The 14,236-nt window shown below is 36.9% G+C and overlaps 2 protein-coding genes across 4 annotated transcripts in view; both read right to left on the bottom strand.

The window, feature by feature from the left end:
- slc25a21 (solute carrier family 25 member 21) overlaps positions 1 to 7,693 on the bottom strand; it is a 94,348-nt gene extending 86,655 nt beyond the window's left edge. The window contains exon 1 of one of the 3 annotated variants that reach the window (XM_031727071.2): positions 7,077 to 7,693. In XM_031727071.2, the coding sequence (XP_031582931.1) occupies positions 7,077 to 7,146 (70 nt within the window). In that variant the 5' untranslated portion in view covers positions 7,147 to 7,693. The remainder of the gene's footprint in view (positions 1 to 7,076) is intronic. The other 2 variants (XM_031727070.2, XM_031727072.2) reach the window with 2 other exon arrangements.
- A 2,026-nt stretch (positions 7,694 to 9,719) lies between these two features.
- The window catches only part of plekhh1 (pleckstrin homology domain containing, family H (with MyTH4 domain) member 1), a 35,212-nt gene continuing 30,695 nt past the window's right edge, over positions 9,720 to 14,236 (bottom strand). The window contains exons 24-30 of the mRNA XM_031727077.2: positions 13,734 to 13,831; positions 13,370 to 13,511; positions 13,071 to 13,213; positions 12,797 to 12,926; positions 12,428 to 12,511; positions 11,649 to 11,795; positions 9,720 to 11,091 (exon numbers count right to left, since the gene is read on the bottom strand). Of these exons, the coding sequence (XP_031582937.1) occupies positions 10,939 to 11,091; positions 11,649 to 11,795; positions 12,428 to 12,511; positions 12,797 to 12,926; positions 13,071 to 13,213; positions 13,370 to 13,511; positions 13,734 to 13,831 (897 nt within the window). The 3' untranslated portion in view covers positions 9,720 to 10,938. The remainder of the gene's footprint in view (positions 11,092 to 11,648; positions 11,796 to 12,427; positions 12,512 to 12,796; positions 12,927 to 13,070; positions 13,214 to 13,369; positions 13,512 to 13,733; positions 13,832 to 14,236) is intronic.

The following is a 14,236-nucleotide window of genomic DNA, read 5'->3' as shown; positions in this document are numbered from 1 at the left end:
AGTATAGGACAATATGCTTTTGGGAGATGTTACAACTGTTCTGGACTATAGGATGGATTTGTTTGTTAAAATATACCTTACTGAATTTTATTTTAAGTTTCATTTAAGATCTGAGGGCTAATTCGGGCCTAATCATACCGATCTAAAATATATCAAACGACGCCAAATTGTGCAAAAGCATTCATTATTTTATCATCAAAATTTCAGCGCCAGTTAACCTTTTGGCTTCTAACTATTTTGGGATGCGAGGCATTTGTGGTGCATTAATTAGACTACCATTAAACTTAATGCCTGTTCGCATTCAGCTAATTTCTTATGGCATTGTGATCATTCACATCTACCGGGGAAGGTAATTAGTTGACGGAGATAATAAATCTTCGGTGTTTGTTTTAGGATTGATTGGTGTGTTGTACTTCTTCCATATTAAATGAGGGGTTACTTTAATTACATGCTGCACACCCTGAAGCGTGCAATTTATTCCTAAAGAAACATCGTGGAGAATTTCACTCAGATTCATGTGTGAGATCACTTCGATCGAGAAATCAGTTCGCCTATCAGACAGAAAGATTCCAGCAGGTACTCCTGTTAAATCCCGCTTCTTCTTTTTAAAGAGAAGAAAACACACGTGTCCAGTTAAGTAGTCATCCTTCAGCACTATCATGGCTCATTTTAGCCAAGCCATCCACGACCCCATGGGTGGACATGTGTCTGTCAAAGACGGAGTAAAAAAAAAAAATGTATAAGGGTGCTTTTTAATGTAAGCCAAAACACACATTAAATATGAGGGATGTGAGCCGCCGCATGCCCTAGGCTGAGACAAAAAAGAAGAAAAAAATGATGAGAGGCAGAGAGAGCTGATTTAGAGGAATAGGCCAAGAAGCACCCCATCCAGAATCAACATTACTTCAAACATGAGGTCATCTAAACATCTGTCTACAACATGTCCGCCGGGAGTTCAATCAAAGCCCTGCTGAAACATGTAGGCTACAATTGTTTCTGGAAATAAATATTAGGCCTAATTCGGCTGTGATTGGTGCAGCCGCTCGGGAATCGCGGAGAAAAAACACTCTTCCTTAACTGCGTGTCTCTGTCACTGGATAACCCCCACCACTGCAAGGACACACACACACGTATGCACACACACTTTGGTTTGACTTTATTTATTTGATTCCTCCTCTCCTCTTTTCTTCCTCTCCTACATTTAGGTTAAGTGGCTTTATTTGTTCTTTCCCGACTGATTTCAGGTCCGCTGTTTAAAACCAATTATATCAAAGGAGCTGCGGTGCGGTCTGAGCGAGGCTCTGACAGTCTGGAGGGAGAGCTGCAGTAATCACACGCGGGGCGTCTGTCTCATGTCGTCACAGTCCATTTGCTGGAGACGGATCGATTTACTCATGGAGTTTTAAAAAAGCATCTACCGAGGAAATAACAAAGGACTTTGAGAAAACATTACAGCAAAGAGCATGTAACTGGATAGATTTTCTATTTTTATATTTGGTCCATTCGGTACTTAATCATAATGACTGCATTATTTTAATATTTATACTCTTTCAGTGTTTTCCTTCTTTTTCTTTTTTTTTTTAGCTTAAAGGAAATTATTACTATACTATATGCCTTGTTCCCCCTCCAAATAAGAAAACATGTTTTTAAGCTGCCTTTAAGATGCAGCACAAATGGCTACTATCTCCTTGCATTCAAAGGTAGTGACTGAAGCTTGGCCTCTAAAAAGTTGCAACTTCCCTTTACCAAGAAACTAAACATAACATGCAACTACTACCCCCTTGTGGACAAAGTTTGAATGACCATTAAAAAAATAAAAATAAAAAATAAAATAAAATTATATATAAATTAACGAACTGATAAACGACAATGGTCATTTAACCTATTTTGGTACTATGAAGGTAATAGTAGTAAATTTTAAAAAATAAATAAAACTAGCTGTAAAATCATACTGCTCTTTATCTTTTAGTATATTTTAGTGAAATATGTCACAAAAACAAGAATTAGGTGGATATGTTTAGTGTTGAGTTTGTATAAATAAGCAAATAAACTAGTATTACATTAAATAAACGAATGAATACATCTGTAACAAAAAAACAAAAAACCCCACAAAAACACATTTTTAATCAATGTAAACTACGTAAAACAAGCAATCCCACTGTGGAAACTTACCAAAGCTAAACTGAATTATTTTTTAATTCTAACCATAATAATTCTGTTGTGCTAATGTGTGGAATGTAGACCTATTGCAAATACACTGGTAACAACAATGAACAATTTTCTCAACTTCTACTTTATAAGATTCATTTGTAAATATTGTCTACTTTCTTATTTTGTTGTGTCAACAATGCAGATGTTTACCTTACCCTCACACAATACAGAGTACATGCTGCTCCTCAAAAGTTTGGGCCTAAAACTACTCCCAAAACACTAATCAGAACTAAGATTTAAACTTTGTGAGGAAGGAGAGACTGAAATTAGTTAATGTTTCAGTTTTGTTTAAAAACAAAATAATTTGCAAAAAAGTGTATTTCACAGAAACTCAATATTCACCAAAAAACACATTGAAACAGACACACAGACTCCACAAACTGTCAGCTTATCACAGGAAAGAAGTTCACAACCCGTCTTTACAAAGAAGTGTTGAGTGTTACAAAGAAGTCAGAGTGTTGACCCTATAAAAAGGTCAAAAATAGCTGCTTGCACCTAGAATGCCAAGCTGAAATCAGATCACTTTACAGAGTGACGAATACAGCTTTCTTCACTCAAACCACATTTAACTAAAGCCCTGTGACCAGGTTGTACATAAATTATCTCCAGTCTCCCTGTTAACACAGAATCAAGATTTTCAAAAAAGTTGAAACAGTGAGGTCTTTCTCTTCTGGTATAACCCTCTGTCCCCTGAACGCTCCCATCACAGATGAGTGCGACTCAAGACAGAAGGTTGTCAGACCCAGGGGGCTTGTGAGGAATCGACAAGGATAGACAAGCTGCAATAATAAAATATAACACCTCATTTCATATATATATCTATATCTAGATATAGACATATATATAGATATATATATGTACATAATTTGCCTTTAAATTGATAATGACAAATGTAGCACAGGAACGAACCAGTCACAAAAGGCATCTACCCACTTTTAGCTTTAACCACATAAAAAGTAAGAACAATGGCATGACAACTGAAACACCAGTTTAGCCCATAACAGAAGACTGCAAGTCAGCAAAATGGTTACATTTTTTGCCATGCACATAAAAAACGAGACTGATGAAATAGAATACATGTTTTAGGCTTAACTTTCACCTCAATAGACAATCTTTTGATGAAAGGAGGATAATATAATGTTGAGCCAGAGATTTCTTAAGCATTTGTAAAGTTACTGGGTTTGACTCTATAGCCGATCCGTGTGATGAAGTCATTTACGTTTTTTTATTTTTTCAATACAAATGCAAAAGAAATATAAATACTGCATGCAATATTAATATAAATATGTAAGTGCAATGTAAATATTGCTCTAAAATATTGAGAGAAGATTGTGAATTATTCAAAAAATATTTTGGCATATCAAAAGTGAATATTATATTAGTCCAGTTTTTAAAAATTTAGGAAATATATGCTTAAACTAGAAGCTTAAGATAAAAACTATATGTAGACAAAAAATAAATCATAGATGAATTCAGTGAGGAGGACATCAGCAACAACACGATAATAACACTAGAAAGAGAAAACCATTTGTTCTTAAAAAATTACCATTTTGCTTCTTTTTTTTTTGCAAAAAAATGAGCAATCCTGCAACTGCAAAACTGACGCTTCCGTCTACAAACAAACAATGACTAGAGGAACACAACGACCTTGATGTCTAAATAAAGATATAATATTCATGTTAAAGGTTGTGTGAGTTAATGTAGACAAAAATCAGGCAGTAAGAAGCTTTTAGAAACTGAAAATTTTGCCAGAAATAAATTATTTTGGAATGTCAGCATCCTTGTATGCATTAAAAGACTTTAACAAAGCATCCACAATACTTTCTTTTTCTCCCCCTCACATCCAGTGCAGAAATCCACACAAACCACAAGTTCAAACTGTCAGACAGTGAGCTGCACATCAAGAGTAATGGAAACTAAAGCTGAAGTTTCACAGTGGTTCTTTTTAAAGGGTAAATGATTACTCAAATTCAATGACTAACCATGCAAATCTTAAACCAAAGACATTCCAGCAACTGCAGAATCACTGACAACAGCGGAGACGTCTGCCTATTTGTCCAAATCATTCCCTGGCTATCCTACAATATAAGCAAAATAAAAGCTATAGTTTTATCTATACGCATCTCACAAAAATGTACCAGTATAAAGAACAGTGGACGCACAGTTTCTAACACAGTGAACCACAACCAGTGTCTACATCTGTTACGAAATTATGGCCAATTTCAACATTTCAAATGTAACACATTTCACATTCACCACTCTGAAAGTGTTGTGAAGCAGGACAAAGACAAAACAAAGCTCAGTTCTGCTCCCTTTCTGGTTAGGCATGGTGTCCTTCATACAGAATTAAAACTCATAATCCTGAAGTGACAGAACCCCAGTTTGACTCTAATGTCTAAGTTTTATATTACACTTAAAATTAAGATATAAATGAGCAAATTAAGTACATAATTACATTTAAAATTAAGAAAGATTGTAGAATTTAAAGAATTAAAGCAACTGAGGGCCTTTTTCTAAGCTGATGAACTTTAAAGTCTTTTTTTTTTTCAAAATATAAATATAGTTAAATTAATTAAATCCTAATTAACCCCAGTTTAATTTGGGAGTTTAGGAAAAACTCTGTTCTAGCACCAAAGTTATCAAATATTTAAATATTTTGAGACAAAGCTAATCTAATATTGAAACATGGTAATGAACAGTATATTTGCTTAATGACTGAAATCTAGCACCAGTGATTAACAATTGGCAGTTAACATTTGGTGCTAGTTTGCAATTATGCAAACGTGGTTTATGAGGTTGGGAAAACCTGCAGTCCTGATGAGTGACGAAACGTTTCCCACTGGAAACGCTACGTCCAGATGAACAGAATCAACTTTTTGGGGTTTCCTTGCCTGGATATTTGAGCATGCATGAAGATAAATGAATTAAAGGACTTGTTAACTATTTGTTTCCCTAATCTGTTTTTTTAGGAAACCATGAAAGCGTTAGTAAACTATCCCTTCTCACTGTGAAATTTAATTAACTATCGTTTAATTAGATATATAATAAGACCACTAATTACTGTTGTCTTCTTTTTATGAAGTGTGACAATCTCTTCAGTTGCAAGACACATTGAAATTGGCTATAAAGATCTCCTCTTTTAGAATAAGCAGTGAATTCATCTGGATATCCCCGACTATGCAAACCCAGTAACCCACTTCCATTATGGTGTCAGATGAAGGTAAATAAATCACAACCCAAGTGACTTAACTTGAAACATAAAAACGCAAAAATAGAACAACTCATTTTGCACTCCACAAATATGTAAATAGTACAGCCTTGAGGTCCCTGGGATTTTCTAAAGGTCGCCGAGTGTGGAGCGTTCAGTGAAGAGGTTGCCTGAGAGCACTGGGACTAAAATGAATGTAGCATTTGTTGAACTTAATTTCAGAGTTGCTGTCATTTGTTTTTAGAACTCAGTGAAGGACATTTGTGTTACTGATTGTAATAAAGCTGTTTGCTGTTCACATTGAAAAAAAGGGTTTTTTGGTAGTTCTTCATGTTCTGTCTCTGATGATAAGAAGGATAGTGTGTATTTCATGGTCTTTCAAGTGTCTTGTATCCATAGCCAAAAGACACTTTAAGGTTATTTTGTTTTTTCTCGCTTTGCAACTGTGACCCACTCAATTTGAATTTCTTTTTTTTCTCACTCACATGGTAGCCAGAGGTTTAAACTTTACGTTTCATTTTGGAGTCTTTAGAAATCCTCTATTCTAGCTCCAACGCTGTGAAATATTTAAACATTTTGAGACAATTCAGAATGACCTCATCTAATACTAAAACACAGTAATGGTAAAGCGACATATATCTTCTCTATGCACAAAAAGTATATAGAGTAATAAAGTAAAGCCATAAAAATATTTTGAATTCTAATGTGTTGGAAAAAATAAAGAGTTTATTAGCACCATTTAAATCCATTTTGACTGTTTTTTGCAAGCACTTCTGAAGACATTAAAAACGGTTAACTTTTTCACCTTCAGCTTTTTCTAGGTTTATCACAGAAATATGCGGGAGTTGCTGGTGTAAAACTGACAGATTGACTTCAACACATTTAACCGTGCCGATCTTATGCAAACAGTCTCAGAAAAAACAGCAGAATTTCAAAACTGCTGTAACCAGATGTGCATACTTCACCACTCTTCAGCTCCACCTTTAACGTAACATGACTTTTAGCAACTTAAATGGAATTCTGCCTCTCTTTGCATCCTTCAGTGGAGTGCTCACTAAGAAGAATATCATCAGTCTATTGAGTTTCTATTTTGAAAATGTTACTCAACTGATAAACATATGCAGATTTTGATCTGGGAGCCAATGTATAATGCGCATTTCCAAGACTATTAGCCTACTACATATCCAAAGAAAACAAATAGTGATAGAAAATAACTTGCATGGAAGTTATACTCTTAATAACATAGATGTCAAAATGATCATTTAAGTGATTTCTTTGTCTAAACTGGTACTGAATAAGCTCGTCCAGCAATTACATCCTAATATCGTTCAGCGATTTGTTAAAGCTGAACGCTAAGTTGGTTAGCAGTTGCACGCATGCGCACAATTGGCTTTGTGTCCCGGAGGTTTTTCCGAGAGCAAATCCAGCATTGGAGGAGGGTGGGAATTATCTTGGCAGCACAAGGAAATCTTTGGGTCCACGCATAACAACGAGAAACAGTTGTAGCGTTTTATGAGAACGTAATGGAGAAGTGCGCTGGTGCTTTTTGTCTAAAGGTTAACATGTAGCGATGCTGCATTCACGCTTTCAGAAGTGTTGAGGAATTTCAATAAACCGTCTAAAAATTAATTAAAAGTTAAACCATGGTTGGACTTACCAGCGGATCCACCGGCGATGACCTGACGAGAGGCTTCTCGGAGCATGCTCTGTGGCTTTGTGGCTGTCATTTTTAGTGTTTTTAGATGCTCTGTCACAGCAAACACGGCCAAACGCTGTTACACGCTCTGTAAGGTTACTGCGACTGTCGCGTTAAGGCGGTATTACACCTGCGTCGGTGTTCATTAACTCCCAACAAACCTGTGGGTTTCGTGCTTGTCGGTGAAGCTGCTCGGTGGTGTCTTGCCCCGTGCGGCTCACGGTTGACTCAGAGGTTTCTCTGCTCCTGTAGCGGCAGCCCACGCTGGAGACAGCGCAGCAGTGATATCTCTCCGAGTGCTCACGGGCTAGGCTAGGCTAGGCTAGGCTAATATGGAGTAGTTACCACCCCCCATTACAAATGCAGGCGTTTTAATTAAATTAATTATAATCCTATAATATTTAGATTGGTCAGAGCCCTGGTGTACACGCCAGCATAAGTCCACTCACGAGCATTATTCGTGGCTTTCAGGGGTTTGGGGATCTAGAAGCAACAGACTATAATAATAACAATAAAATCAGATGCTGACATCCCCCCCCATTACATCTATGGTGTAATTATCATGCACCGTGAACTCAGACGTCACTCGGTAGAAGTCACTGTGAGAACACAACAGTGGGGCAAGTCAGATTAGACATTACCTTGTACCACAAATAGTCAAACAGCTTTGTGGTACAAGGTCCATGTGATGTGGTGTTGTACAGGTGTGTAAATAGGTCAGCTAAAGACAAATTTGGAGATTATCCCAGTTGTCCAAAGTTCATATGTGAAAGTGTTTATAATAGTTTAAAGTCATGCATTATGCTTTATCTGTAGAATGCATGCGTATCTACATAATATCTGCGTGATCCCTTTTGCATTTACTGTAATGTAATTTCACCGACATTGTGATCCATAAAGGTCAATTAAGAGCAGATGCTGTAGATTCCCATTGGTTTTCCAGTTAAATGTGTTGTTTTACAAAGATGTGAAATGTATGGAGGACTCACACTGTTGAAAATAATATCCCTGTTACATTATTTATTGTATTTTTATAAGTTTGAACAGGACTATTTTGTGTGTAGTGCTACATTTGCTAATTGAAATAGATTTTTCTGATATATTTGTGCAGTGAAATGGAGTATTTTTACTCTTCACAATATAATATGTTCTGTTATTCAAACTTTTTTCTTCCTCCAGCACTGTTTTCTTTTTGTCTCTGTGTTACTTTTAAGCAAATGATGCATTTAGGATGCCAAACTGCACTCTGAAGAAACTAGTTAAGAAATACCACATGCTTTGTGTATTTTCAAAGAACAGAAGGTTACAGAGGAAACAGCAAAGGGTAAACTCTGGATGAGTTTGTGAAGTAAACAGTCAGATACGAACACAATGTTTTAAACTATGTACAGACATCCTTCTTTGCAAACAGTCTAGTTAAACACACATTCAGTAAGACCTTGAAGGTAAGTAAATGTTCAGCTTAGCACAACACTGAGATTGTTTGCTATAAATTCAAAATAATAGAGCATGTGGCCTTATTGCACCATGGAAAAAGTGCAAAAGATATTCATTTTTGATGAGAAATAAAGGCATGTAGAAATTTAGCAGTGAGCCCTATAATAGAATTTCATTTTGTATGAGAGTAGTTATGGAACAACAAGAGCTCCAGACAAGCTATAAAAATCTGGGATTTATAGCATACACTTGGCAGGAAAATACCATTACCACTTTGACCTCCTTGGATAAGAAAAAGCAGAGCATGATAATATATACTTGGAAGGCTGTGTACAACCGGCACAGAAGGTAAGTTTATGGACAAAATGAATGAGAGAAGAAGTTCTGTGCTCTCCAAGGGACACTTTGGCTAGAACACGATTCTTGTCACCATTGCTTAAACCTTCTGATTCATGATTAAACTTTACAGTACTTAGTAGCAGAAGTGTTTTATAAGGGAAAACCAGCGGAACATTTGTTCCAGGAAAAGAAAATAGGACAAGTGTTAATAGCATTTAAAATGTTTCTACCTTTTACTTAGACACATAATTAATAAAAATGGAAGCACAAGAACTGTGGCAACATCTGGATTCTCTTAAAAATGATATCGACCTTAAACATAGATGAGATATTTGCAGGGGAAGAAGCTGTTATGCTGCAATAGGCCTAGGCTGACGGGGGATTCCTCACGATCACTCACTGTGTTTATACAGCACTTTGCATTTAATAATTAGTTATTATTCGTCTCTGGCTCTCTTGCGCTGCATGTTTTTTGTCCCATCTTCCCCTCACCCCCAACCAGTCATGCCAGATGGCCGCCCATCCCTGAGCCCAACTCTCCAGAGATTTCTTCCTGTTGAAAGGGAGTTTTTCCTTCCCACTCTTTCCAATTGCTTGCTCCTAGAGGGTTGTCTGACTGTTGGGGTTTTCTCTTTGCTATTGCAGGGTCTTTATCTTACAATATAAAACACCTAGAGGCAACTGATGTTGGGATTTGATGCTATTTAAAAACAGAACTGAAAATTGAATTTAAAAAAAATGTACTTAGTTACAATACTTTATACCACTCTGAAGTATTAAATAGTCCACATTACAAAATTTATACAAAAATGGAGCTAAAAAAAGTCAGCAGAGGAATTTATCATTTATTTTAATAACCACACACAGACATACAAGCTACATCTTTTAAACAATTGCAACATATTTCAATACAGTAACCAGACGTACTCTGCTACGCAAAGGAAACTACATTTTCCCCACACAAATGTGACATTTGTGGTAAACATTTCCTAATGTTATGGAGAAATAAATAGCTATTATGAACATAAGCAAGACAGTGGTTTATCCAAAACAGTTCAAGTCATTATAATATTTTGGTAGCTCTTTAAAAAAAAAAGAAAGAAAGAAACTGTTCTCTCCTTTTGTTTGCCTGATGATCATTTAAAAATAATGTAATTTTGAATATACTGTATGTTTAGTGTAATTAGGGAAGACAATTTAGAGGGTTTTTAAAAAAAAAATATAAATACAGTATTGTCTTATTGTGAAAGAACAAAGCAAGAAAATGCTATCAATTCACTGTTTCCAGTAACTCAAGATGCAAATATTTTTCCAACTTTAAACTTTTTAGACTATTTTTCAACTAAATCTGAATCTGTCCACTTGCTAGAGAGGAATCTGTGAGGGGCATCAACTGAATTTTCTGACATTTGCAAGACAAAATATTTCATTAATTAGTTAATTGAGAAATTAGTCATCATTTCAATCTACCATATTAATTGCTATTTGCCGCCCTACATTAGTCCAATATTATATTATGGATAATTAACAGATTAAAATCTATGAATCTGTCCTAAAATACGCAACATTAGCTCATTTCTAAACGAGCAGCGGCTCTTCATCATATTCAAACTCTTGCTTCATTGTCATTTGCTTTTGATCGCTGATGATGAATAATTATAGTGACACACAGGCAGAGAAATTATGACCTCTGCAAGTGGGAACATCGAGTATCATCAAGTCCTCAGATCATTACAGTATTTCAGGAATGGTTCTGATGTCCAATTTCAACACTGAATTCCCAAGTGAACTAGCACCTATGAAATGCAAAGTTGAAACACCTGTGTTGAAATAAATAGTCTAAAAGACTGATCCTGACATTTCTAATTCTAACTCTTAATAAGAACAACAATAATAATAAAAACTTTAATAAAAGTACCTCTTCTGTAAGAATGAAAACTCAGGACATGCAACCCAGTGCACTCCAGATGAATGCAAACTAATAGTAACTGCTGTCATCAGACCTCCTTCTACTAACAGTCTTTCTCAATTTTCTTATTTTCGCAATTCACAGTAGCGTGGGGCCCTTGGTGGTGTAGTTCATGGTTGGGAAGTGCCTGCTGTCTGCATCCCAGTGGCTGAGGGGCTGGTGAGAGGCAGACGGGAGGCTGGGGTTCCAGTGGTTAATGTAGCTGGCCATGAGCAGAGTCAGCTCCAGTATCTGACAGGAGAGTGAAAACAGATTTTAACAGCCTAAAGTCAATGATATTAATGAGATTTATGTGATTCTAGTGAGCTGGAAGCCCAGAAAATGTAAGAAAGCCAACTGAATATGTTTACCTTGATTAGGTCATTTCAATCTGTCCACATGTTAAAGCTCCAGAAAAATAAGAGAGAGTTTTGGCTTTCTGAAGTTGTGTAAACAAGTGAAAATGGATATGTTGGAGTACTTTTTCAGAACTTGACCTGCACTCACTTTCTTGCTGTGCCGGGTGTATTCTGATAGATCAGATTCAAAGCATTCATTATTCTATTCTAACCCACTTTGACTCTTACAGTCAGGCCTCATCACATTGGTAACACCCTAAGAAACTTCTGTGATTTATGCACATGTATGTATGCTGTCGTTCTTCTCCCCACTTTTACCTGTAGACACATGTGCGAGTTTGTTGTTTGCATGGTTTTGTTGTTGACTTCTTCTCTGTAAATCACTTTTGCATTAAGTAACATTAGAAAAAAATAGATATATCATTACAATGATGAAAGCAGGAAGTATACCTTAGGTTTAGGCATTGCAAAGACCAGCTTCTCCACGCTCTTCTTGCCGGCTCCAGCCTCCCTCTGTTGGCTTGTGACCACCATGAAATCATCACGACAACCACCAAAGGTAATCACAGACTGGTAGGAGTATGTGACCAGAGTGTGCTGAAAAATAAGAGCATTGCCAGTGTGAAATCTGCAGTGAAGTGGATATAAACAGAACTCATGTTCAGATTTTATTGCTGACCCCGTTATATAGTATGGAATTCACTTAGGAAATCATTTTGGTTTCTCCTTCTTTTTGAGGAGTAAATTGAGTGTGAAGATATGTGACATAATTTCCAGCAACTTATTCTGATTTTCACTTTGTTTTCCCCCCATTTCTTTCTGAAGGCACATGAGCAATGCTGCACGCCAGACCAAGAATGAAATGGATCAACATGAGCTGCAGAAAATTACAGAGCTCACGTTAGCATAGTTTACATGTTGGAACTGCTGTGTGTCAGGGTCAAGTATGTCAATTCAGAGGCTGGCCATTTTATTTTCCTTGGGATTTCTGGTGTTCGAAACACCACAGAACAAAAATCATTCCAGACCAGTGGGTCAAGAAAGTTTTGCAGCTGTGTCCTATCCAGCTGCTGCAGCAGTTAAAAGCTATCTCTAGATTTAACAGCTATAAAGTCAAGCCGGAAATTCAATAAAAGAATGGACTTTCTAAATTCTAAATTGTTTTGAATTGGCAGCAGATTTTATTCTGACAACACATGAGAGGATGGTCTGCTCAGCTTGAAACTCACCATTGTGTAGTCCAGCACACACAATCCATCCTCATTGACTGCCAGCCACACCTGGCTCTGCTCAATAGGAGAGGGGGGTACAGGCTGTGGACAGGGGAAACAAAGAAGGGTCGTTTTACAGATGTTACACAGCTTCGTCTCCAGGGCTTCTTTATGCTCTCAAACAGGTTTGGGCTTGAAAGCTTAGTTCATGGTTTTGGTATGGTTCAGTCAAAATGATCTAAGTATGCTTTTTGGTTTTGATGAAGAATCACATCAAGACCGACATTTAAAGATTGATTAGACAAACAGGAGGCTATAAAGTTTCACATAGAATAACATCAGTCACAAAACAACACAAGAGACGTATTCAACTTTTTTTTTTGTTACCTTGGCACTGAAGAGCTTGGCTCCAAACAAAGGCCATTTCCGAGCCACAGTTAGGTATATTCTTACACACTCGGATGCACTGCACCCACGCAGCATTGACCACTTAGTGGCGAGACGCTCGGTAAGGTCTCTGAGAGGATAAAAGAAACAGTGGTGGGTTCAAATATGGCAGGATAACAAAGGTTTATAAAGACACGAGTTCTCAGATCAGGTTCTAGATTAAGAAATTGTGGAATGGCACATTTATTCGGTTTTTTTTTTTGTTGTTCTTTACTTGAGCTGCTCTGAGCTGCAGTCCTGTTTGTAGCGTTTGGGGTAGAAGCGTTCTAAGGCTTGAAGGAGAATTATTTGAGATTTAGGCTGAGAAGAGCCAGAGGGAGAGGAGGCACCTGGTCTGTCCAAATCACCATGTTCAACCTGGAGGACCAAAAATCCCCAAAAGAAAACAGATGGTTAGAAGACAAAGAGGCTTTCGAAAACACACAAAATCATACGTTTCAGCAGTGTAGATAAAAGAATAGAATTTTTTCCTTCCAAAAAAAGTTTCTTTTTCCTGATAAAATTGTTACAGACCTGGGCCAAGAGGGCAGCCACTTCAAGAGCCAGCTCTTTGTTCACAGGAAAATGGCCTTGCTGAACTTCATCATTCACCTGGTATGCCAGCAGGAGGCGCTCTCGCTCCATTTCTCCCTTTACCTGAGATCTGAAATACAGCCTGCATACGTGAAGAGCATATTGTTATTAAGGCCATTTTCTTGGGAGAAACTGAAAATTTAAATATAACATCAGCATATTTCACTTTGCAGTCTATAACATTTTTAAACAACCATTTTCTTTGAATACATCTCTATGACTATAGAGTAAAAGTACAATGTTGCTGATGAGTTAAGCCCTGTTTGAGTGCTACAAAATTGAGATATGAACACAGAAGTCATACCTGTTCTTGTATGTTAGTCGGACAATCCGTGTCCCTTCATTTTTCCCAGGATGCAGCTCCTTTAGAGCCTGTTCCCATTTGGAAATAACATCACAGATCTGGGAAAAGCAAAAGTTAGTCTCAAGTCATACAAGCACACATTTTTTCACTCATGTTACAGTGAGCTGGTGATCTAGAGACTCTAATTTGTACACAAACTCTTATATACAGTGCATTGCATGAGCCAGACAGACCTATACTTTTGTGGAATGGTGGATTCTTTTAACAACAATAATTAAAAAAATCTAGAGGCACTACTTTAAATATGACTGGGTAGAATTAAAACACAGAGAAAGGCTGTCATATACTAGACCACATCATAATTTGTCAAAAAAATGTTTGGACAGTGTAAATTTGCCAAAAAAGAATCCCACCACTCACTACTGATCCTCTAACTTGTTAGAAAATTTGAGACAGATGATCTACCTTCAAACCACAGAGCCAAAAATCATCAGTGATTTCTG

Source organism: Oreochromis aureus, linkage group 19 (genome assembly GCF_013358895.1).
Source record: "Oreochromis aureus strain Israel breed Guangdong linkage group 19, ZZ_aureus, whole genome shotgun sequence".
In the NCBI taxonomy this organism is placed as follows: domain Eukaryota; kingdom Metazoa; phylum Chordata; class Actinopteri; order Cichliformes; family Cichlidae; genus Oreochromis; species Oreochromis aureus.
Note: the sequence above shows the minus strand (reverse complement) of the source record. Positions and strands in the feature narration are given on the sequence as shown.